The sequence below is a fragment of the Meriones unguiculatus genome, chromosome 11 (assembly GCF_030254825.1).
Source record: "Meriones unguiculatus strain TT.TT164.6M chromosome 11, Bangor_MerUng_6.1, whole genome shotgun sequence".
NCBI classification, from domain to species: Eukaryota; Metazoa; Chordata; class Mammalia; order Rodentia; family Muridae; genus Meriones; species Meriones unguiculatus.
The window spans coordinates 17,209,703-17,233,322 of NC_083359.1; the positions used below are offsets into that span (position 1 = coordinate 17,209,703).

At 52.7% G+C, this 23,620-nt stretch overlaps 1 protein-coding gene across 1 annotated transcript; it reads left to right on the top strand.

The window, feature by feature from the left end:
• The first annotated feature begins 8,314 nt into the window (after positions 1-8,314).
• Il13 (interleukin 13) lies at positions 8,315-10,968 on the top strand. Its single transcript, XM_021637351.2, has 4 exons — positions 8,315-8,519; positions 9,828-9,881; positions 10,465-10,569; positions 10,848-10,968. Exons 1-4 carry the CDS (start codon positions 8,376-8,378, stop codon positions 10,944-10,946), a joined length of 402 nt encoding a protein of 133 aa, XP_021493026.1. The 5' UTR covers positions 8,315-8,375; the 3' UTR covers positions 10,947-10,968.
• Positions 10,969-23,620: the final 12,652 nt, after the last annotated feature.

Genomic DNA, 23,620 nt, shown 5'->3' on the forward strand with positions numbered 1-23,620 from the left:
TCTACATGGGCACATGTGCAGGTGCACACAGTATGTTTTTAAAAAATCTAAAAAGGACAGCTCTGCTCTGGACTCAGCGCTTCTGCACCATCACAAAGTTGGAAGATTATAAGACCCTACATCGGAGCTCAGGGATGGATGTCAAAGCCAAACACACTGCAGATAAAGCAGCCTCTGACATGTAATGGTGTTAAACTAGCAGTTAAAGAGCTGGGGGGGTGCAGCTCGGTTGGTAGAGTGCCTGCCTAGCATGCCTCGGGCCATACGTGACCCAGCAATGGACGCGTGCACCTGTGACCCAGGCACTCTGGAGGAGGAGGTCAGAAGACTGGCAATTCCAAGTCAGCCTTGGTTACATGGTAAGCTGTGGGAACCTGGGGTGCATGAGACGCTGTCTGTAAACACAGTTTAGTATTACTAACAAAGACCAGTGTCTTCATTAGTGACATCTGTTTGGCACGTAGAGTAACACCGATTTTCTTCAAACTGTTTTTAAAAACAGAAAAGGAGAAAGGAACAGTCAGGTTCATTCTGAAAGGTCAGTATTACACTGATAACAGCCAGGAAACTAGAAAGCCATCACTGTGTCTGTTAACGGTTTTAGACCAGCAAAAAGAAGGGCAGGTGTTGTGAGGACATTTGCATATGTATGAGGCATTAAGACATTTGCATATGTATGTGGCATTCTACCTCCCCTACGGTCCTGCTGGAGGTTCCCCTTCCTTCCCCCATTACTTTTCTTCTGCTTTCTTATCTCATGAATTCCATTACCCTTTCCCCTCCAGTGCAGTATCTTATGAAAACATGCTGGTAAGCCAAATATCTTTAAAAAAAAAAAAAAAAGGATACAAGCCAGAAGCATGGGCAACCAAAGAAAATACAGATACACTGGAACACCTCAGAGCATGAAGGGACCTGGTCAGTAGAGCAGAAAGAAAGTGTTTAGCACAGAGAGAAACATCAGTGTCATCTACATGATAGGAGACGATGGCCCAAATAAGTAAAGGACTCTTGCAGAGCAGCAGAGTTTAAATGTTTACCTTTTGCGTATGAGTGCTTGCCTTCATGTTGGTCTGTGCACCCTGTGGGTGCAGTGCCCATGGAGGCCAGGAGAGGGTGCTGGGTCTACTGTAACTGAAGTTACAGACCACTGTAATCCACATGGGTGCTGAACCTCGTTCCTCTTGGTGGCTCATGACCATCTCTAATGAGATAGCATGCAGGCAGAACGCTGTGTACATAATAAATAAATCTTAGAATAAAAGCAGCTAGTGTTCTTTATTCCTAAATTCTTAATGTAGCCATCTCGCCCTAAATAAGTAAACTGGTTAATAAATTCACAAGTGGCTTTCAACATCCCTAAATACTAGGGAAGTGCAAATCAAAGCCACAATGTGGGGCTAGAGAGATGGCTCAATGGTGAACATCACGGGATGCTCTTCCAGAGGACCCAGGTTTGATTCCTAGCACCCACGTGCTGGCTCACAACTGTCTGCAACTCCAGTTTCATGGGTTCTGATACCCACTTCTGACTTTTTTAGGCACCAGGCATACATGGCATACATACGTGTGTGTGTGTGTGTGTGTGTGTGTGTGTGTGTGTGTATTCAGGCAAAGCCACAACACAATACTTTCACAGCTGTTAAGATGGTTGCTAGCTCTCTATTTCTCTGTTTGTCGGTCCGTCTCATGCAGAAATGATGCCGCTTCTGTGGTAGCTCCTAGGAACAATGAAGACATTTAGAACGATCCTTTTAAAACACCTCACTTATAAGTTTGTGTCTGTGTGTGGGTGTGTGTACACTAGTGCAGCGTCCTCAGAGTCCAGGGTTGTCAGATCCTCTGAGGATGGAGTTATGGGCAATAATTCTTAAGATTTGTGATTTAGGGGCAGGAGAGATGGCCCAACAGTGAAGAACCTGTGTTGCTCTTCTAGAAGACCCGAGCTTGGTTCCTAGCACCACATGGCACCTCACAACCTCTTGTAACTCCATGTGCACCCACAGGCCTGTGGCAGACACTCAGAGACACAAAAGTACAAATAAATACTTTTATTGGCATTTCTGGAGTATACCGAAAGCGACTGAAAGTACTCTCAAGGATCAACGATTGGCACAGCGGCCAAGGGGCAGGAGGAGATGACATGCATGGACCGTCACATTGTGGAATGTTAGCCCTCCCAAGGAAGGATGCACACAGCAGCACAGCTGAACCTTGAGGACATCAGGCCAAGTCACAAAGCCAGTTGCAGAAGCAAAACTACTGCATGAGGCCATATGCACTGGGTATGGAAAACAACCAAGTTTATAGAGATCAAAGCAGCAATGCCCCCAGAGCCTGGGCGGGAGCTGGGGATTGGGAGCAGCTGGCAGGATCTGTTTCTCTGAAAACTTCTGGGCTTTAGTTGCAGAGCATGCTGCTTAACAATGCTCTGCTCAACAGGTAAACATGGGAAAAGGCGATGGTGGCGCATGCCTTTAATCCCAGCACTTGGGGGGTGGAGGCAGACAGATCTCTGAGTTCAAAGCCAGCCTGGTCTACAGAGCAAGTTCCAGCCAGAGCTACACAGAGAAACCCTGTCTCAAAAACCAAAAATAAGTAAATAAAAAAATGGAAAAAGGTAAGGTTTATGTGTATGTTGTCATGAAACATGGGGCTGTGCTTGTAATGACACCCAGGGAGCTGCACCATGACTTTAAAACACCGACTTCAAGAAAACAAGGCAGGCTCCCGGAAGAGGCTGACTCGAGGGCAGAAGATGAAAAGTGTAAAAAGCACAGGCGGGACAAAATAGCCTCACACTCACGATCATCCAGATTACCCGAGTGCTTCAATTACAGAATACCTGGCTTGATGCCAGGAAATTAAAATTAATTTAAATTTTAAAAAAGTGTTCACTTTATTAAAAAAAAATTATAGGACCTCTGTAGGAGTGGTGGCAAATGCTTTCAGTTCTAGTGCATCAGAGGGAGAAGGTGGGTGGTTCTCAAGGCCCAGCATTTGAGTTCCAGGCCACCCAAGGTTCCAGGGTGAGACTTTGTCTCAAACAAACAAACAAACCATAAATAAATAAATAAATAAATAATTCCTAACAGTGAAAACTGGGTCAGGGGCTGGAACATGGCTCAGCTGGTAAAGGATTTGTTGTAGAAACGTGAGGACCTGAGTTCAGGTCAATACACACCAGCCACATCCCACAATACACAGCCCACCCACATTGGGCCTGTCATCAAGTATTGGGGAGGCAGAAGCAGGCTGATCTCTGGGGAGAGCTGGCAGCCATTCTAGGGAATCAGCCTCTGGTATAATATGAGCCTACTTTAAAAGAAAATTAAGATAGAGGGTCCTTGAGGAAGACCCCCATCATCAATACTGACCTCCACGCGCATGCTCCACACAGAACTTTGAGCAGGCTCTCTGTCTCTATTGCTCTGTCTGTCTGTCTCTCTCACACATACATACTTGCCCCAAAGAATGAAATATTCTTGGGCTTAAAGAAAAAAAAAGAAAAGAAAACTATGGAAACGTACCAGCAGAGGGGAAATGATAAGAAAAGTTGAAGACCAGGCTCCAAGAAGCATAAACACAAAACCCACAGCAGTTCCAACTAGAAAAGAAAATATAGGGAAAAGTCACCATTGTCTCCCCCACCCCGGTTTTCTAGGAGTGTTCATGTGAGGATTATATGCATGCATAATCGTTCTAATTTATGTGCCACATGAAGAGCATAACAGGAAAAAGAAAAGAAAATGAGAAGGTAGGAGGAGGTTGGTTAGTTTAGCAGACCTTAGTAACTTGCTTTCCCTGGTCAGGAGCTTTAAGCATGTTTATCAAAGCTGATAGAATCAGCTGCTCCGGAGCACATCACTGGAACCTGGAGCAAAGACCAAGAAAATCCATTCACTTTCTAGAGAAAGGCTAAGGGAGGACGCTGGAGCCTCAGAAAGACAGACTTTTAAAAATTCTGAACAAATGACATTTTTTTTCCATCTACAATTTTATACTTAGCTAAACTGTGCACCTATTTAAGAGTAATATAAAGATACTTAGGTACACAGGTTCTCAAAAACTTTGCCTCTTCCACACCTTTAGTCAGAAAGCTCTCAGCAGTGGCTCAGTGTGGATAAAACTCTTGCCTTGCCGGCACGGGGGCCTTGCAAGCATGAGTTCAGATCCCCCGGCACCACCTATAAAGGCTGAGCATGGTGGCGCACACCTGTAGCCCGGGCGTTTCCTGACCAGCCGCACTAGCTGAAACATCAAGCTTCAGTTTCGGGGAGGGACCCCTGTCTCAAAAAAGTTAAAAAAAAAAAAAATGGAGAGGATGGGAGTAGACCGCTACAATCAACCACTAGCTTATGCGTGTGCACCACACTCATACACAGAGACAACTGCACACACATGCGTCCAGTACAGAGAGTGAGAGGCAAGTGCACACACACACCACACAGATACAGGCTGGCATCAAAAGGCAGACTCACCAGAATCTGACTATTGAGCCTGAGTCAAGCATCCCACGGTGTTGGAATGTGCCGGACATTACGTGGCTGTTCCATTAATACGCACAGCGTTTATGGTTTTGTATACCACTTGAAATTAACTATAAAAAAGTTAAAACTTAAAAGAAAGTTCCCACAGGTGTGGACTAGGAGAGCATGAAGAGGAGATGGGCACAGGGAACTCCCTGCACACAAGTGACCTGAAAAGACAGTGGCTCCCTACCAGGCCCACAGGAGACTTCTGGGGGGGGGGGCGTGGTTCAGGGTTAAATTCACTGGGAAAAAAGTAGAGAAAACTACCTGGCCACCCATACCTGGAATCTCAGCACTCAAGACGGAGGGAGAGGGAGGGAAAAGCGGAGTCTGAAGCCAGCCTGGTCTACACACTCCCTGACTCCCTGACTCCCAGACCACAAGCTAACAATGATGACAACAAACCCTGTGGGACCTGAGATTTGCATCCTACTTGCAAGCTAAGGAAGTCCACTGGCATGTTTAACAGATGCCAACAGGAGAGGATTCTTGGCTCCAAGACAGGAATTTACCACCGCCAGCTTGGTAGGCCACCAGCCCCAGCCATTTTCTTTGTGTCCTGAAACCCAGTTCTCCCAGCATGGTGTAGAGAGCCAGACCATTCCACGCAGTAGCAGGCTGTGGCAGGAGAGCGGAAGGCCCTGGTTAGGGACCTGCCTGGCCTTTTCTATTGAGCACTGGGCTGCCTGCCTTATGCTCTGAGGAAGATGGAATCTCTCTCTTCCTGGATCCTGTGTTGTGCAGACACCCTTAAAAGCTAAGCGCAACAGGCTCACTCAGGGGACAGGTGCAGGAGGCCCTACTGAGAACTGAGAGCCACATCGCCGGCTTCCTTTTCTGAAGTTCCTGGCAAACATAACTTCCCTGGAAATTGAATAAACAGTTATACCAACTAAAACAACTCACACCGGGTGCCATGGCGCAGGCCTGTAACCCCAGTACTCTGGGAGGTAGAGGCAGGCGGGTCTCTGTGAGTTTGAGGCCAGCCTGGTCTATGGAGTGAGTCCAGGACAGCCAGGGCTACACAAAGAAACCCTGTCTCAAAAAACCAACCAACCAACCAACCAACCAACCAAACAAACAAACAACTCACACAGTCCGCACTCCTTCCAAACACCGTCATCTTCCACCCCCCCCCCAAAAAAAAAAGAGACCCAAAGCCTGCGGATCCAGAAAGAGGCAGCTGACCTGAAATTCCAGCCAGTCCCAAGGCGAGCAGAGGCCAGGCAGGACTATCCCCACATCAAGGCTACTTCCGGAAACCCGCAAACTGCCCAGCTGCAGGCCATGGGCCCGTAAGTATTCTAAGTTCAGGTCACACCCTCTGGTAGTTTGTGTGAATTGGTTTCTCATGATGTAATAGCTGATTAGAACAGGCTGGATAAGAAGAACAACCCCTGCCCTTCTCACTCCAGGGGCAGAGGCAGGAGGATTGCCACGACTTCAAGACCACCTTGTTCTAAAAGATACCCAACCTTTTGATAGTGTCATCTACAAAGTTCACACTCAAGGACAGTAATGAAGTTACACACACACACACACACACACACACTCGCAGTTTGTCCTGTTTTTAAATCTTCATGTTTCAGTAAGTTAAAGACTGTGTGCTTGGCTCCTTTCGTAGTTGCGAGTTGGACACGCTTGCAGGAGCTCTGGACCAGCCAGTGCTGCAAAGCTAGACCTTGTCTCAAAACCCTGAAATTTAAATAAATAAATAAATAAATAAATAAATAAATAAATAAATAAATAAATAAAATAACGAAGCAGCAGCAGCCAGGTGAGATTAAAGCTGCGCACCTTTAATCCCAGCACTCAGGGAGGCAGAGGCAGGTGGATCTCTTGAGTTCGAGGCCAGCCTGGTCTACAGAGCTCCAAGACAGCCGCAGGGGAAGCCTGCCTCGAAAAACCAAGAAAAGAAGAAGGTTCTCAGCTCTCTCAGTCTCTCCCTGCAGGGGCCCTGGGGGCGGTGGCCCCTCTCCTGCGGGGTTGGCGAGGGGCAGGGGCGCGGTGCTCCAGGATGCGCAGGTGCGCGGGGGACACCGGTCCAGCCGGGCCCCCGTTCCGCCTGGCGGCGGGCGGCCGCTTCCCTGCGGGGCAGCTCTGGCTGCGCCTTCCCGGAGATCACGGAGGCGGCGCCGCCGGCCCCTTATCGACCCCATCTCCCGTTACATAAGTCCGCGCCCCTATCTCCGCGGGCCATCGCCGCGCCAGCGCGCCTTCTCCCACGCGCGGGGGGCGCCTCCCCGCTGCTCCCCGCGCGCCTTCGGCTCGTCTTGAGGGGCAGGGGCCACGTTGACTCACCCGTGCACCGCCCAAGGTGTTTCCCCTCGTCTTCCCCGCCCCGAGGAGGAGACCTCCAAGGGATCTGGCCCCCTGCAGATCCTGGCCTCCGGACTGAGAAACTGAGGCCCCACAGGGGTCATTTGGCTAGGCAAGGCGCTTCAGCTCTTGTCGGGGGACAAGGGACAGAGGCGGGTTTCCATTTCCTAGATGTGTAGCTGGACAGCGAGGCCTTCCCCACCCCCACCCCACCCCCGCTGTGGACAGAGAGCTGCCAGGGCTGTTCCCAGTGGGAAGAGCTCTGGGCGAGGCTAGGTCCTGCGAGAATGAGGGCACCAGAGTCCCTTAAGGACATCTGTGAGCAGATGGAGTCTGGCTGAAGGGAAGAAATGGGTTGGGGAGAGTCTGAGAGAGAAGGGGGGCATGGAGGGGCCGCTGCTGGCCTGAGGGAGGAAGTGGGTGAGGGTGCATCTTGACATCACTACCCAATAGGCAAATGCTGTGGCCTCCGGCGGGGGTGGGTAGTTCAGCCGGAGGAAAGAGTAGGGAAAAGGCCTTCTTCCGGTGTCCCTGCGGCCCTGGGGGCTGCCTGCAGGACACAGGCCCAGGAGCAGCCCTCCAATCACTCCTACCATTCCCAGCGTCCTGAGGCCCTTGGAGGGCCGAGGTGGGAAGCAAGGATGGTGGCCACAGTCTCGTGCTATCAGCAGCAGTCACGCTCTTTGAACTGGGCAAGAGTTTGAGCAGCCACCAGCTACCTCCCCAACCCAGATAGAGCGTGCCAGCAGAATGGCCAAGAGAAGGCCCTGGTGGGCCCCGTGTCCAGGCTGCCCGTTGGCGGAGTTTAGCATCAAAACAATGTTACACGTGAAACGTCAGGGGAATACCTGAGCTAGCTGCGTTTCAGTGAACCTTCGGGCAGTTTAAGCATCCCCTCCCACTCAGGAAGGAGCAGTGGGGTGGACGGAAGCTAGCTCTCTCCTTATTCTCCTTGTCCTGTTTGAATTTTGTATTCGAACCGTGCGTTGCTTTGATGATTTATGAGATATGTTTACTGAAATTAAGAAGAAAAAAAAAAGGAAAGACAGAGAGGAAAATTTCCCCACTCTCACAGCTATTAGATTTGATATTGTCACATGCCTAGAGGCGGCCAGGTACTTAGTGACCCACGGAAGTCAGTATTGGGCTGGCTGTCCAATAGTTGGGGCAGTCAGCAGGTGGAATTACTGGGGCAGAAGCTGGCTTTGTTGATGCCCACCCTGGAAATAAGCCACCCAGAACTTGGAAACTCTGTCCCAGACCCTTCTCAATAAATCCGCTAAATCAGACTCTTTCCTTGAGATGGCACTGGATTTTCCAAAAAAAAATAAATCGAAAAAAAAAAAAATCAAGATGAGTAAAGATGTGGTTTTCAGATAATGCCCCACAATGAGGGACCAGGGGTGAGACGTCACCACTTGGGCTTATAAAAGCTGCTACAACGGGCTAAGGCCACCAGCCACCAGCTTAGGCCGGCCCACGGTTCTTCTGCTCCTCTTTCCTCTCCCGCTGGCTCTGGGCTTCATGGCGCTCTGGTTGACTGCGGTCCTGGCTCTCGCCTGCCTTAGTGGTCTCGCTGTCCCAGGCCCCGTGGGGCGATCCGTGTCTCCCCCCGTGGCCCTGAAGGAACTTATTGAAGAGCTGAGCAATATCACACAAGATCAGAGGGTGAGTAACACACACCCCCTCCCAGAAGAGGGCATGAGCAGGCTGGGTCGGGGCCTGTGTCAATGACAGGAGAAGCCCCCAGACCCCGGGGCTCAAAGGTGAGGAAGAGGGGAAGCCAGTTTGGGAATGCAAAAGTGTGGACAGTGAAGGCCCCCCCCAGAGGAAAGGCCTTTACGATGGGACAGGTTTAATCAAAAAACAAACAAAAACCAAAAACCTGTAGAAGAGAAATCTCTAGACGGGGAAACCAGACAGCCCTCAGACTGCTAACAGCCTAGTTATGGGATAGTTTATGGGGACAGGGAAGGCTTGGAATATGGGTCCAAAGCCTGCTGGGTGTAGTTAAAAGAATGGTGAGCAAGAGTACCAGGTGATCCTCAAAGCTCTCCACAGCTGGATTGTCTTTGTTAAAGGTTTGCAGGAGTGTGGGGGCCGGTGCTGAGGGTGACATGAATTTAGGAAAATGAGCTGCTTTATTTCTGGAATACTGATTACTGTGGTTTCCAGAACCCGCCATTGTTTAACCAAAATGGAGGACTTTCAAAATGGTGTGGCAATGGCTAACAACTGGACCTTGCAGGGCTTAGCAGAGTCACTAGGGGCCTGGCTCCACTTCTACCAGCACGGCACTCTTCCGCAGAGGAAAACAGGGAAGGGCCAGCAGCTTCCTAGAACCACTTGGCATCTGCCAAACTGGATGTTCTATGCCATGTCGCTGTCATGAGTTCAGGCAGTTGGACAGGAGGGCTCTGGAGCATCAACTCCTGTCCCCGAGGGCTTATCATCTCACAGAGTCTGACCATTGACTAGTGCTAAGCCTGGCGCTGGCTTCTGTGTCATCCCTGCTGACACTTCCAGGGACGTGAAGCACGGTGGCTTCATTTTTGAAGGTCCCAGGGAGGTTGATGTCAGTCTAGACCCAAGCCTTGCAAGAATCACCTGAGGCCTTATGTGTGTTCCTAATCAGGCTCCCATTGCCTCGAATCCGATGAGGCCAGGTCAACAGCAGCCTTCCCCATTCCTCCTTTTCCGAACTCTGGCCTTCTCTGTAGGTCCCCCGTCCTCTTGCCCAGACTGTGGCGAGCTTCAACAAAGGCATTTCCCCTGCCAATAGCCACTCAATTTCCCTCTCACGACTCCAGGTCTAACCCCTGACTCATCCCCCTCAGGCACAGGTGACAACGGAGCTTAGGGTGTTGTCAAGTCTGCCTCTCTGCTACCCTAGGGGTGCTTTCGGGCCTGGCCTGGCTGGGACAAGCCTGCGACTCCTGCTACCGTTCTGCTCACGGTCTCTCTTTGCTTCCTCAGACCCCCCTGTGCAATGGCAGCATGGTTTGGAGTGTGGACCTGGCAGCTGGCGGGGTAAGGAGCCTGGGCTTCGGGGATGTGGTGGCAGCTATAGGTGTCCTTCCTCTAAGCCGGACTCATGCAGCTGGGACTTCCCAAACAACCTTCAGAGCGAGGCGTGCCTGGAATATCAGGACTTGAGAGGTTGAGGCAGGAGGATTACCATGAGTTTGAGGCCAGTCTGGATTTTATATAGTAAGTTCCAGGCTGGCCTGGGCTGTAGAATGAGAGCCTGCCTCATCATAGAACTCAGCTGAAAAAGCAAACTCTATGAGAGCGGTTCTCAACCTTCCCCATGCTGCGACCCTTTAACACGGTTCCTCGCGCTGTGGTGACCCCAGCCACGCAATGATTCCATGGCTACTCCCTAAGTGTAACTTTTATACCACTATGAATCATAATGCAAATATTACATGCAGGATGTCTGATAGGCGGCCCCTAACGGGATCGAAACCCGCAGGCTGCGAAATGCTGTCCCACGAGCTACCCACTCACTCCTCACAATTTAGGCTCCTTCTTCCACCTGTACCCATCTGGCCAGCCCAACTGCTTTCCTGTGGCCTGAGCCAGACCGGGCATCTCTCCTCTTCTCCTCCAGTTCTGTGCAGCCCTGGATTCGCTGACCAATATCTCCAGCTGTAACACCATCCAGAAGACCCAGAGGATTCTGAACGGGCTGTGTGCCCGCAAGGCCCCAGCTGTGGTAAGTTGGCCCGCCCCTGCGCCCACTCCTGCTGGCCGGCTGGGCACCCCATATGTTTGTCCACTGTGGCAAGAGGGACCCAGGCTTAGGGAGTTACCGTTCTTGGGCTCAAGAGCTCCTAACTTTTACCTGAGCCTCAGTTTCCACATTTCTGAAGGGGCAAAACCAGAACCCCCCCTGGCAGGGACTTTTGGGAGCATCGTATAGGACAGTCCCTGGAAAGCCCCTGGTGGGTGCTGGCGTCCCTCTAATGGACGGGCCTCTCTCCTCGTTCACAGGTTTCCAGAGTCCCGGATACCAAGATTGAAGCTGCCCAGTTTATAAAAAATCTGCTCGGCCACTCAAAGCAACTTTTTCGCCATGGCCCCTTCCCCTGAAGAGAGAAAAACACACATAGACAGGCCCTGGACACCTCAGCTGTGGACCCATTTTTTTTCTCTCTCACATCAGACGTGTCTTGGGGATCCAGGGGGGAGGGTTGGGGAGGGACCGAGATTGCCTCAGCTTTGACCTCAGCCTGCAATGCCTGCCTAGTGCCAAAGGGCTCAGTCTGGCCACCTCCCCTGTCATCCCATCCCTACAGCAAACTGGAGCATGACAGTGGGTCCAGCCTGCGGCCTGGGTCACACAGGGCAACCGAGGCAGAGATCAGCTTGGGCGCATTTCTTCTTGATCTTATTTATTATGGTTTTATGTTATTTAAGTAAGTCTGTCAGTATTGGGGCAAAGGTTTGCTGCCTACGCCCTAGGGGCCCCAGCACTGAAGCGGCGCACGGCGGGCTCTGGACATCCCTGGCGATAATTACTGTATACACAATTGTGCTACCTCACTGGAGCCTCCAGATCTCGCCCAGGCAGGAGACAGGATCAACCCTCCTGCCTGCCAGCCGGCAGCAACCAGCCCTCAGCCATGAACTAACTTATTGTTTTGTCCTTATATTTAAAGTATTAAATAGGTTAGCAAAGCGTTAATAATATATGGAAGAATGGCCTGTTAACACTCAAGGTGGTGTGCGGGGAGTGGGGGGAGGGTGGCAGGTTTGTCATCGAACAAGTTTTGTCATTGACTGTCAAGCTAGAAACCGGAAATAAAGAAAGATGGTGACAGATAGGCCGGCCTGCTTTTGCTGTCTTTTTTTTTTTTTTTTTTTGGTCCTTAGGGATGCTGGTCTGTGGGATCCCAGGGTGGGGTAGGCTGCCCAAAGGAGGTAGGAGGAGTGAAGGGCAGATGTGGGCTGAAAGAAAGTAAGCCCTCTGGGCTGGGTGGGGGCAGGGGGATGTGGCTAGCAGAAAAGCCCCCTGTCTAACTGTTGGTGAACAGAGGGAGCTTGGGCCAGGAAGTTGGGGTTCAGGGGGGCTGTCTGGAGCAGGCTGGTAACCTCTTGGGTATCTCTGATGACTGGCCAGCTGTGTCTGCACCACCCACACAGTCTCGGGTCTCCCCTGCCACCCTGGGAGGCACAGACGAGCCTGAGACAGGGTGAGGGCAGAAGGCTTTGCCCAAGGCACCTGCTGGGAGGAAGCCAAGCCCACGCTCTGCCTCCCCTTTTCAAAGCCACCTGCCTGAATACATGGCTCCTCTCCGCAGCCTGTCTGGGTGTGCTGGGCAGTCACTGCTTTCCAGGGACAAGCTCTTTGAATTCTGGAGCACCCACCATGGCTTTATAAGCCAGGTGAAACAGCTGACGTGTCGGGGACCAGACAGACAAGCCCCCGGAAGACGGCACCTCAGAGTAGGTGGCCTGCCTCCCCTGTGCAGCAGGCGTGGGGTGGGGTTCAGGATCCACTCAAACTCTGAATGACAGGTGGGCACCCTTCCGGGGCCAGCATCTGGGGTTCTCACAGCTGCACGTCAACCCTGCAACGCCGGAGGATGTAGCAGGAACTTGGCTAACTCTTGGGGAAGTCAGTCTCCCCTAGGCCTCAGTGCCAACAAGGAGAGAAAAAGAAGCCCAGGGGTGGCACTGGAGACCTGCTGCCCCGCAAGAGAGCGAGCCCCTGCCAGAGGGTTGTGGGAGGTGGGTGGCAGGGCGAAACTGGCTGCTGTACACAGTGCCAAAGAGGTCCCATTTGCCGAGCATCACCTGTGGCGGGCACAACAGCAGCCACCCAGACGGGGAACTGTAAGACATGGTACCGGGCAGAACTTACAAAGGTGGTGAGGAGGATTCTCTCCCCTGTTGCGCTCGTTTTTAAACTCTATTTCATTTGGGGTATTTAAACCCCCCTCTCTCTTCCAACAACGCTTTAACCCTAGGGAAGAGAGAGAAGGTTAGTGGGGAGAGGGCACAGACCCCTTTACTTCTCCCGGCTGTTTAGGGGCGATGGAATCTTGGCGGGCTATCCCAATCTCTGGCAACAGTAAACTCAGCAAGCAATCTCTCCTCCAAGATCTGTCTCTGGTCTCTCCAAGATGCCACATCTTTTCTTTCCAGGCTCTCGTATTTACATCCCTAATAGTCCTAGGCCGCGCCCCTCTCCAGACCGAACGAGGCAGGCCTTTACCAGCTGGCAAAGACCACGAGGCCGAAGGAAGCAATTATCAGCTATGGAAAAACTAAAGCTCAAGCTAAAATCCTACACTTAGGATTAAAACAAAAAACGTATTTGCGTGACTGAGTTTTTAAAGAAGCCAAAGCTTCTGTTACATCCTTCCGCCTTCCCTGCTGTGGGCATTGCTGGAAAGTCAGGTCTTCTTGTGTCCTTCCCAACCTATAGTCGAAATTCAAAGACTAGATGGATTTGTTTTGTTTTTGAGACAGAGTTTCTCTGTGTAGCCTGCCTGTCCTGAAACTCATCTGTAGACTAAGCTGGCCTTGAACTCACAGATTTACCTACCTCTACCTCTCCAGGGCTGAGGTTAAAGGTCTATGCCAGAAGTGACCAGCTTGTTCTGTTTTGTCTAAAAAAGGGATGATGTATGTGTGCACATGCCTGTACACGTGTCTGCACGTGTGTGTGACTGTGCATGTGTGTGTGTGACTGTGCATGCATATATGTGTAAAAGTGTATGAGTGAGTGGGCGTATGTGCATGTATGTGTGTATGTGTATAAAAAGCTAGAGGTCAGGGCTGGAGAGATGGTTCAGAGGTTAAGAGCACTGGCTGCTCTTCCAGAGGTCCTGAGTTCAATTCCTAGCAACCACATGGTGGCTCGCAACCATCCATAATGAGATCTGGTGCCCTCTTCTGGCCTGCAGGCACACATGCAGACAGAACATTGTATATATAATAAATAAGTCTTAAAAAAAAAAGCTAGAGGCCAACCTTGGGTGTTGTTTCTCAGGAGCGCAGACCTTGTCTTTTTACGTCTCTCGCTCGCTGATCTAGAACTGCCCCAGAGGCTGTGCTGGCTGGCCACCAACCCCCAAACGTCCTTCAGTCTTGCTTCCCCAGCACTGAAGCTGCAGGAGTGCACAGTCCCACCGCGTTCCTCATGGCTCCACGGCAAGTGATTTACCCACTGAGCCCTCCCCCCCAGGTCCCAGGAACGACGACCAAGGTGTCAGCTTGTCTGTCTGAAATAAGGAAGATGGTTCAGGGGATAGAAACACTCGGCCGTCCAAGCCTGATGACCTAAGTTCGCTTCCCGGAACCCTCACTAAAGGTCACGCAGTGGTAGCACTGGAATACCAGCGCTGAATGGCTCAGGCCCACGTGGTTAAGAGTGCTGGCTCATCTTCTAGAGGCCTCGGGTTTCATTCCTAGCCACACAAGCTCACAAGTGATCTTAACTGCAGTCCAAGGGGATCTGATGCCCTCTTCTGGCTGGTATGGGTACTGCACACACATGCTGCTCAGAGGTATAGGCAGGCAAACCCTTACCGCGTAAGATAAGAAAATAAAATCTCACTGGGCAGTGGTGGCACATGCCTTTAATCCCAGAATTTAAGAGCCAGAGGCAGGAAGCGCTCTGATTTAGAAGACAGCCTGGTGCACACAGTGAGTTTCAGGACAGCCAAGGCTACACAGAGAAACCCTGTCTTGAAAAACCAAAAAGAGAAAGAAAGAAAGAAAGAAAGAAAGAAAGAAAGAAAGAAAGAAAGAAAGAAAGAAAGAGGAAAGGAAAAGAAAAAGGAAAGGAAAGAAAACCTCAGCTGGGAGTGGTGGCACACACCTTTAATCCCAACACCCAGAAGGCAGAGGCAGACAGATCTCTGTGAGATAGAGGCCACATAGTGAGTTCCATGACATCCAAGGCTGTTACACAGAGAAACCCTGTCTTGAAAGAAAGAAAGAAAGAAAAAAAGAAAGAAAGAAAGAAGTAAAGTTCAAAAGAGAGAAACAAAAGTTGTCCGTTGACCTGCACCCACAGTACACAGGAGCACAGGTGCGTGTGCACTCGACCGAGCAGTTTTTTTTTAAATGGAGGAGGACTCTGTCCCAGGGCAGCTCCAAAGGGAGCTTTTCCCCTGGTACAAGGCGCAGAGGGGCCACACCAGGTCTTGCCACTAGGGGGCCACAGCTAAGCATGCCGTTATCCAGGGCACCGCTCCAACCCTTCACACTTCTACACTGGCAGAGGGCGGGGGGACCTGTGGCCCTCAGTAGGGCGCCCTGGGCCCTTCAGGAAGAAAGGCTGCCGTACACTGTCACAGAACAAAGCTTCCATAGCTGACAGCAGGGAGGTGGCCCAGTAGGAGCAAGAGGAAGAGGAGGAAACAGGAGAGATGTCAGTCTGGAGCACCACCTAGACTCTCCGTCCTAGATGGCCTGCGCGGCTCCCAGCAAGCTACTGGGGACTGTCTCCCATAGGCAAGGGAAACTCGAAGCAAGGCCCAGAGGCAGGGGAGCTGAGAACTGGGAGCCCTCGGTGAGTGGGAGCCAGAGCCAGCCAAGACGTGGGGGGAGAGGCCCCTCAGCCCCCCAGGCTCAGGAGGTTTTGCCAAGGGCCGGGGGCTCCGGTGAGAAGCAAGACACACACTCCACAGCCAACAAACACCCCAGCTGTTCAGGGAAGGTGCTGAAAACACAGTCGCTCCGGGGGTTTCTCCCAGGCTGGTCCCGGAGGCGCTCCGGACAATGCCTGTGTCGGTCCCCTTGTCTGCGGGCAGCTTGGAGGGTGGGACCAATCAAGCTGTCCTGTTTAGGCCACAGTCAGGCGGGCCCCCGTGGAAACCAGCCTCAAGCCTTGCTTCTCCCTCCTGAGATGGTGGTAGATGCAGCAGCTCGTGGGCCAGCCTGAGAGTCCTGGCCTGTGCGTGCGTGCATGTGTGTGTGTGTGTGTGTGTGTGTGTCCCTGTTGTGTGGTCCCACGCTTTAGGTTGGTCAGGTCTAGAGCTGCACCCCCAGTCACCTTCCCCCACGCTGCCCTTCTCTTACTCTGAAAACTAAGAGTCACGAGGGCCTCATTATCTTCATTCATTTCTCAGCTCCACCCAATAGTGACAGAGCGCATGGCTTGCAACGAACTTTCCCAGATCAACTGATTTCTCGGCAGGGGGCAGGGAGGGCCCCCATGACGAAGCCATGCGAAATCCCAGAAGCAATTTTCTACCTACGACCTCACTTTCTGTTGTTTCTCTCTTCCTTCCCCGTCACCGTGGTGCCATCTCGAGTGGAAAGTGAGCCCCTCGCAGAGTGTCTAAGAAACGCCCCCAGCCCTGCCCTGCCTGGCTGTGTGGTCAGAGGTGACGCAGACACCAGGATTAAATATAGCAGATCTTGTCACCGCCGCCCTGCGCATCACGGTGGGCCAGTGCGTGGGGGCTGTGCCACTCTTCCTGCCCCCTCACTGAGCAGCAGCCCGGCCGTCGGCCACGAGGACCTGTGGATCTGTGGTCCCTGGCCCTGCTCAGATTCCCGCTTGAGGAGCTCCAGGGACATGGAGGAAGGAAAAGCAACTTCTCATGTCCTTCCTCTCCCGTTTGCTCACCTCTGCTACATACTTTTTAAATAATGAGTGTACATCCATGCCCCAGTCTGGCCAGGGGCAAAGACCAATTTAAGAGAGAAAAGCACAACGTTCCTGAGGTCCAGGGAAGCCACGGATCAGGACTGGGGCTGGAGACAGGACCGACAGCATCCTCAGCTCTTCCAGGAAAGGATCAGGTCTGGGAAGCCTCAGCAGTAGGCCGACCGGAAGAGCCGTGTCCTCTCCAGGGCCCCCAGGCCTTCAGATCTTCCCTGATGTGAAATGTGCCAAAGGGACCGCTCACTCAGCTCTGAGTCTGAGGCTGCGGTGACACCAGGGTTCTGAGGACAGATGAGACTAGCTACTCTCCTCAATGGCCTTGGGCAAGCCTTCCCCGGCTTCCCCGGAGTATCAGGGAACAGAGGACCCCACAGCCCACCCATACCCTTGTCCACACACCAGCTGCTGCTGTTCCCTCCATGCTTTGGGGGGTCTTCTGTGTGTCTGTGATCAGGGTCCCTCATCCTGACCTTTACTTTTTAAAGGATATTTATTATTTCTATCTCCCTGCATGTACACCTGCAGGCCAGAAGAGGGCACCAGATCCCACTATAGATGGTTGTGAGCCACCATGTGGGTGCTGGGAATTGAACTCAGGACCTTTGGAAGAACAGCCAGTGCTCTTAACCTCTGAGCCATCTCTCTAGCCAGTTATTCAGACCTTTCGAGGACACAGGCAGACATGCGGCCAAGGAAGGGCTCAGGGCAAGAACTCAGGGTTAAATAAACTCTGCCTTCAAGTCTCACGGTGTCACTGGTTGCAGAAATTGTCCCTTAGGCCAAGTGTCAGGAGCCACTCTGAAGCAGGGTTCTTTTTTTTTTTTTAATTATTTTATTTTATGTGCATCAGCCTGAAGGTATCAGATCCCTTGGAGCTGGAGTTACAGACAGTTGTGAGCTGCCATGTGGGTGCTGGGAATTGAACCTGGGTCCTCTAAGAACAGACAGTTCTCTTAACCACTGAACCACCTCCCCAGCCCCTGAAGCAGGGTTCTATCCATCCATCCACCCACCTACCCACCCATCCACCCACCTACCCACCCATCCACCCACCCACCCACCCAGCCAGCCAGCCAGCCAGCCAGCCAGCCAGCAAGCAAGGATTCACTGCATTCTTACCAGCTCTGTTCCAGGGCACAGAGGTCATAGGAGCACAGGAAACCAAGAGCGCCTCGCTCGTGAGACGATTGAAAGCGGAGGTCTGGCTGGACAGAGCGCCTGTGAGAAAAGCTCTCTGCCTTAGGAAGAGAAAAGTGTCAGGTGGGAGTACTGGAAGGGCCCAGGTCTTGACCAGACGCCTAACTCCACCCTCTTGAGGTGGAGACAGGAGGGTCAGGTGTTCAACAGCTGTGAGGGATAGCCAAGACCTCCAGGACAGGCCTTACCTGATTCAGAGCCATTCCGGCCAGGGGGGAGGGAAAGGCCGATAAATCGCTAGAGGGGCAAGAGACGGTCTAATTTTGGAGGCGTGTGTATGTGCAATTCATGTGCAAATCACGTGTTTATGCTTTATATTATACAAAGTAAATGTGCAGAAAACACCTCCTGCATGTTAATACATACATGTGGCTTTTTATGATATTTATACTCGTGTGTTGTGGGTGGATGTCTGTGTGCCGCATGTAGAGGCAGATGAGGAAGTCAAGTGTCTCCCTCTACGGAAGACAGCGTCTCTGAACCTGGAACGAGACGGGCAGCCCACAAGCCTGTCGACCCTCCTGTCTCCATCCTCCACGGTGCTGGGGTCCCAGGTCCGTGTGAGGCCATGCTGGCTTCTTTTACGTGGTCTCCGGAGATCTGAACTTGGGACCTCATGCTTGCTCCTCGAGCGCTCTTACCCTCAAGACGATGTATTACCCACCTACCCTTTCCTGCAGAGCCAGAGGTGAAACCCAGTGCCTCACACATTCGCCAGGCGTTCTTCCGCTTAGCTATACCTCCTAGCAATTTTGGAGCTATACGTCCCAGAGCAATTTTGTTTTGTTTGTTTCTGTTTTTTGGTTTTTGAGACAAGGTAGTCCTGACTGTCCCGGAGCTTGATATGTACACCAGGCTGGCCTTGAACTCACAGAGATCCTCCTGCATCTGCTGCCCAAGTATTAAAGGCAGGAGCCACCATGCCCTGTCCCCCATGTCAGTTATTTTTAAATCTTTAAATTAAAAAAAATAAAATAAAAAGTTTGAGTGTGTGTGCAGTACCCCCAGCCAGCCAGGAGGGGGCATCAGGTTCCCGAGAGCTGGAGTTACAGCTGTAAGGCGGCTAGTGTGGGTGCTGGGAACCTATCGGGGTCCTCCGCAAGCCCAGCACACGCTGACTGCTGAGCCACCTCCCCACCCTCCAAGAAATGTATTATCAAAACCTTCAAATACTTACAAAACCAGCCCACAGGTATCACCCAGCCTCAGGGGTTGCAGGCGAGGGCCAGTTTCGTCTCATCCCTACCCTCCTCCCGCCCCTACCGACAAGGACTATATCCCGAACCCGGGTGAAAGCAGAGGCTGCGGAGGGCCGGGCGCGGCAGGCGGGGTCCGGGTGCCCTGTGTGTGTGAGCGCCCTGCGCTTTGGGGTGCTCCGCCAAAGGCCAGCTGTGGACACCACGTGGCTCCCGGGAGCACGGCACAGCCTGCCCTCCCTAGTCGAAGGCTGCAGCACAGGGTCTACGCCGTCTAGGCCCCTCGGGTCTGCCTCTGTCCCCACCGCGCAGAGAAGCAGCTGCCATTCCGCCGACATCACCATGCTGTCACCTCCTGCTGGCCATGACGGCCGGGAACTGCAAACTCCTCCCTGCTCAGGGCCATAGGGGCCCGCCCCGCTCAGCATTGCTGACCTCTGACCCTTCTCATGAACCTTCTGAACTACCATCTCCCAGATGGGCAGCGCTCTGGGCCAGGAACCTGGGTCGCCTGCAGCTGATTCCTCACTCACCTCAACGCGCGCTCGGCGCCATGGCTGCCGCCACCACTGTTGGTGACGCGTTTGGCTGGTGCATGTGTGTGTGTGTGTGTGTGGTATGTATTACTGTATGTGCATATGTGTGTGTGTATAGATATGTCTGCCTGCGTGTGTGTGTGTGTGTGTGTGTGTGTGTGTGTGTGTGGTATGTGTAGACGTGTGTGGAAGTCAGAGGATGGCTCCTGGGTATCAGTTTACTCCTTCCTCTGTGTGGGCCCAGGAGATTAAACTCAGGTCATCAGGCTTTGACCCTCTCTGAGTCATTTCACTGGCCCCTCGACCTTGGCCGCTCAAAGCCACCGGCTCCTTCCTACTCCCACACTGCGGCCGCTCCCAGGTTCTAACTGTCCCTGTCTGTCCTTTCTCCCTCCCGGACACCCCTCACCTTCTCTAGGGCTTCGTAGACACCACAGCGGGCCTCCCACGTGCTGCCTCTTGCCTGGTCCTGGCTCTCAGGCCCACAGTGCCAGCCCCAGCCCCGACCCCAGCCTGTGAGGGAGCGAGGCTCCATCCTCAGCTGCAGAGAGAGAACGCAAGGCAAGCCTGGCTCCGGCGAGCAGGCTGCAGGGCCAGCCAGCCAGGTCTGAGGACACTGCGGTCTTGCTTGGTGCTGTCCCTTTCTCCTTCAACCGTCCAAACAGCAATGCGGCTTGGCCGTTCCGGTGGCACGTCTGAGCATCCACTGAGTCTGCGCAGAGCTGCTTTCTCCACAGGGGTTTGCCCGGCGGAAGGGAGGTCCACCCCGTCCACTGGGCTGTGAGGGCACCAAGTTTTCTTCTGGTGTGACTGGGCAGCTGTTACGAGGCGTCACAGTCACATCTGAGGAATTGCACCGCCCAAGTCCGAGGCCCTCCTCTGAGTCCGAGGCCCAGGATGCCCCAACTCCTGCAGCCCCCTCCACACCCCACCTGCACCCACCTCCCTTTCCTGAATCAAGAGCCCATGGCAGGGCAGAGTCCTTTCCTCTGCTACCAGATGCACACATCTGAGGCTTGAAGGGTCAACGCTGAGATTCTTCAGGAACAAGTTGGGGGGCGGGGGTAAAGACTTAAGAGGAGATTGCCTGAGGGCTGGGGGCAGGTGTGGGCAGTATCCAGGTGACAAAGCTCGCACGTGCAGAGTTGAGGACGGTAGGAGAACTGCAGTCAGTCCCCCAACCACAAGGTGATGGATAAACTACCCTGCCACAGCACCCACAGGGTGCAGGGTGCTCATCTAAGTACCTGAACTGAGTGCTCAGAACAGCCTCACGAGACAAGTGCAAGTTTGGGGGCTGTGGCTGAGGTTACGCCCAGGTCACGTGGGAGGACGCAGACCAGCCAGGCCCGACAAGCTGCTGGGGCCGGGAGTCTTCGTTCTCGGTCACGTGGCAACCGTGTTCCTCTTCATTGCTTGACTCAGGCTAAGCGCTTTCCGTGGATCTCTGACTTGCCGCTCACAGGAGCCCCGGGGTGGGGGTGGGGTAGATACACAGCTCCCTCTTCACTGTGTGGAAACTGAGACCCAGAGTGAGCGAGCCTCCCACGGAGCTGCCTGCTGGACTCCACGCTCTGCTCAGTAGCTCTCGGCTCTCACAAAGGGCAGGGGAGGGCCCGAGACAGTCACTTGTCCCTCCAATGCCCACAGCTCCTGCAGGCTGGCTGCCACTGTTTCCAACCTCCGCCTCCTCAGCTCCTTTCACGGCCGCCTGTCACCGTGGGGCGGGGTGGGCCATTCCCTTCTATCCACTGGGAAGACTCGGTGTCTGGGTCCATTCGCCCTCTCTTCTCTGACCTTATTCAACCACTGAAACAAGCGACACAAACCAAAGTCACCCTGGGTGGAGAGTTCCCTCGTGACATCCCTTCCTGACTCATCATCTTTTCCGAAGAGCCCCGGGCGGCTAAGGCGCTCAGAGGAACACCTGAATGGTGTCCGTCTTTGCGCCCAGGACACTGTGGCATCCAGCCCTGCCCTGGCTGTCCCTTCTCGGCAGGATTCCTCCCTCTGTGGAGGACAAGGTCCTTCCTGGTCTCATTCTCACGAGGCCCCGCCCCTGCTGACCTGCCTGCAGGCTCAACCCCAGCCACCCTTAATCGGAGCAGCCGGTCAGCTGCTTGTCCTAGAGGCAGCCTTCCAAATGCTCTTCTCAAGAACCCCACCCTTCAAGATGGCTGGCTTCTTGGTGAAGAATCTTGGATGCTCTTCCAGAGGACCCTGATTCGGTTCCCAGCACCCACAAGGGAGGCTGACAACCATCTCTACCTTCAGTTCCACGGCTTCCAACACCATCTCCGGGCCCCCAAAGGCACCAGGTATACATTTGGTATACACACGAAAGCAAAATACACAGTGAAGGATCAACTTCAGAGCCAGCGAGAGACACTCAGCGGGGCAGGGTGGAGCCTGAGTGTGTCCCGTAGGACACGCATAAAAGCCAAGGATAACCAACTCTAAACAAGAAGTTAATTTTTTATTTTCTTTTATTTTTGTTTTCTTTGAGGCAGTGTCCCTGGCTGTCCTGGAACTCACTCTGTAGACCAGGTTGGCCCTCAGACTCAGAGATCCACCTGCCTCTGCCTCCCGAGTGCTGGGATTAAAGGTGTGTGCCACCACTGCCTGCCTTAATTTTTATTCATTTATTTCTTTAATGAATTTCTTTCACCCAAAGAGAGCTCTGGCCTTTATCCTGGCTCTCGGCCCAGGAGGACAGACCTGGACTTTGCTGTCGTTTCTCACCAGTGCCTGGTAGGTAACAGTTCCCTAAGCGTCAACCGTGTCTCTGGGACTGCAGGAATGTGACTGTGTCCAACCTCACAACAGTCACAATTGAGAGACAGATGTTTGTAAGCCGGGTGTGGCGGCTCGTAGCTGCAATCCCAACACTTGGGAGGCGGAGGCAGGAGAATTACCATGAGGCCAGCCTCACCTACAGGAGTTCTCTATTCGATTTTCATTCCTTAAATAACAATAAGGGGACAGTAATCCGACACGCCATCACCACCTTAGCGACAAATGTTTCTGGGCAATCTTCCGCAAGTTAGAAGTCAGAAGTAGAGGCAGGAACCCCGGAGTAAGGAATCTGGGGGTGGATGAGGAACCCTTTCTCCAGAGGATGGGAGGGAAGGGATCACTGCAGAGAGACCTTTGCTTCCAGGCAAATGGCAAGGTCAGTGTGTCTACTGCTGCGGAGGGGCAATGGGCACCTCCCCAGGGCCCACATGCATTAGAGTAAAACAGCAGGGAGGGCGGCAGAGGACGCTGGCTGAGAACAGCTGGGCAACAAAGCCGAGGCTCTGTGTCTTGATTAACGGAGGATGTGTTTAAGTTCACTTCAAAAGCAGCCAGCTGTTCTTGGGCCAGGGAGAGGGCTCGGTGGGAAAAGGCGCCCGCTGCGGAGACTTTGGGCATGAGTTCAATCCCCAGGAGCCACACGGTGTGAGGAGAGAATTGACCCCTACAGCCTGCCCTCTGACCTCCACACTGATCCTGAGGATTGACCCCTGCAGCCTGCCCTCCGACCTCCACACTGATCCTGCAATGCACACAAATACACTCACGTGAAATCAATAAATGTTCAAAACTTTTTATTTTTTTAAGGCAGGCATTCCTCAGGCCTTAGCAGGGACAATCTCTAACCCTGCCCAGGACCTCCTTCTTGGTAAGGCCCTCATGGTCCTGCTCGCCCCAAATGAGGCCTGCTGGATGGCACCTGGAAGGAGGTCTGCCTGCATCATCCTTCTGCCAGGGACAAGCCCAGAGTTTCCCAGATGCCCCCATGGCAGGAAGCAAGCTAAGCCCAGAGGCCTCGTAAGCCAGACTTTCTTGAGATTACTCTGTCTTTCCCCAGGACAGCACCGGCACGCTCGGACACCTGCGGCCTCTTCCTTCTGTGCAGAGGCAAAGCCAGTGGCAACCCCACGCTGATAAGATTAATCTGCAGGGCCAATTATGGTGTAATTTCCTATGCTGAAACTTTGTAGATTTTTTTTTTTTTTAAAGAAGGGGTTTCATTTTCCAATTGGTCTGATTTCACAGGAAAATTTACCTGTTTCTCTGAGGCATTTTTTCTCCTGGAAGAGAGGTGCTGATTGGCCCAAAATGACTGACAATCTGGTGTAAGAAAAATTTCCAATGTAAACTCATTTTCCCTTGGTTTCAGCAATTTTAACCCTATATATATAGAGAGATCTCTGTCAGAAGTGC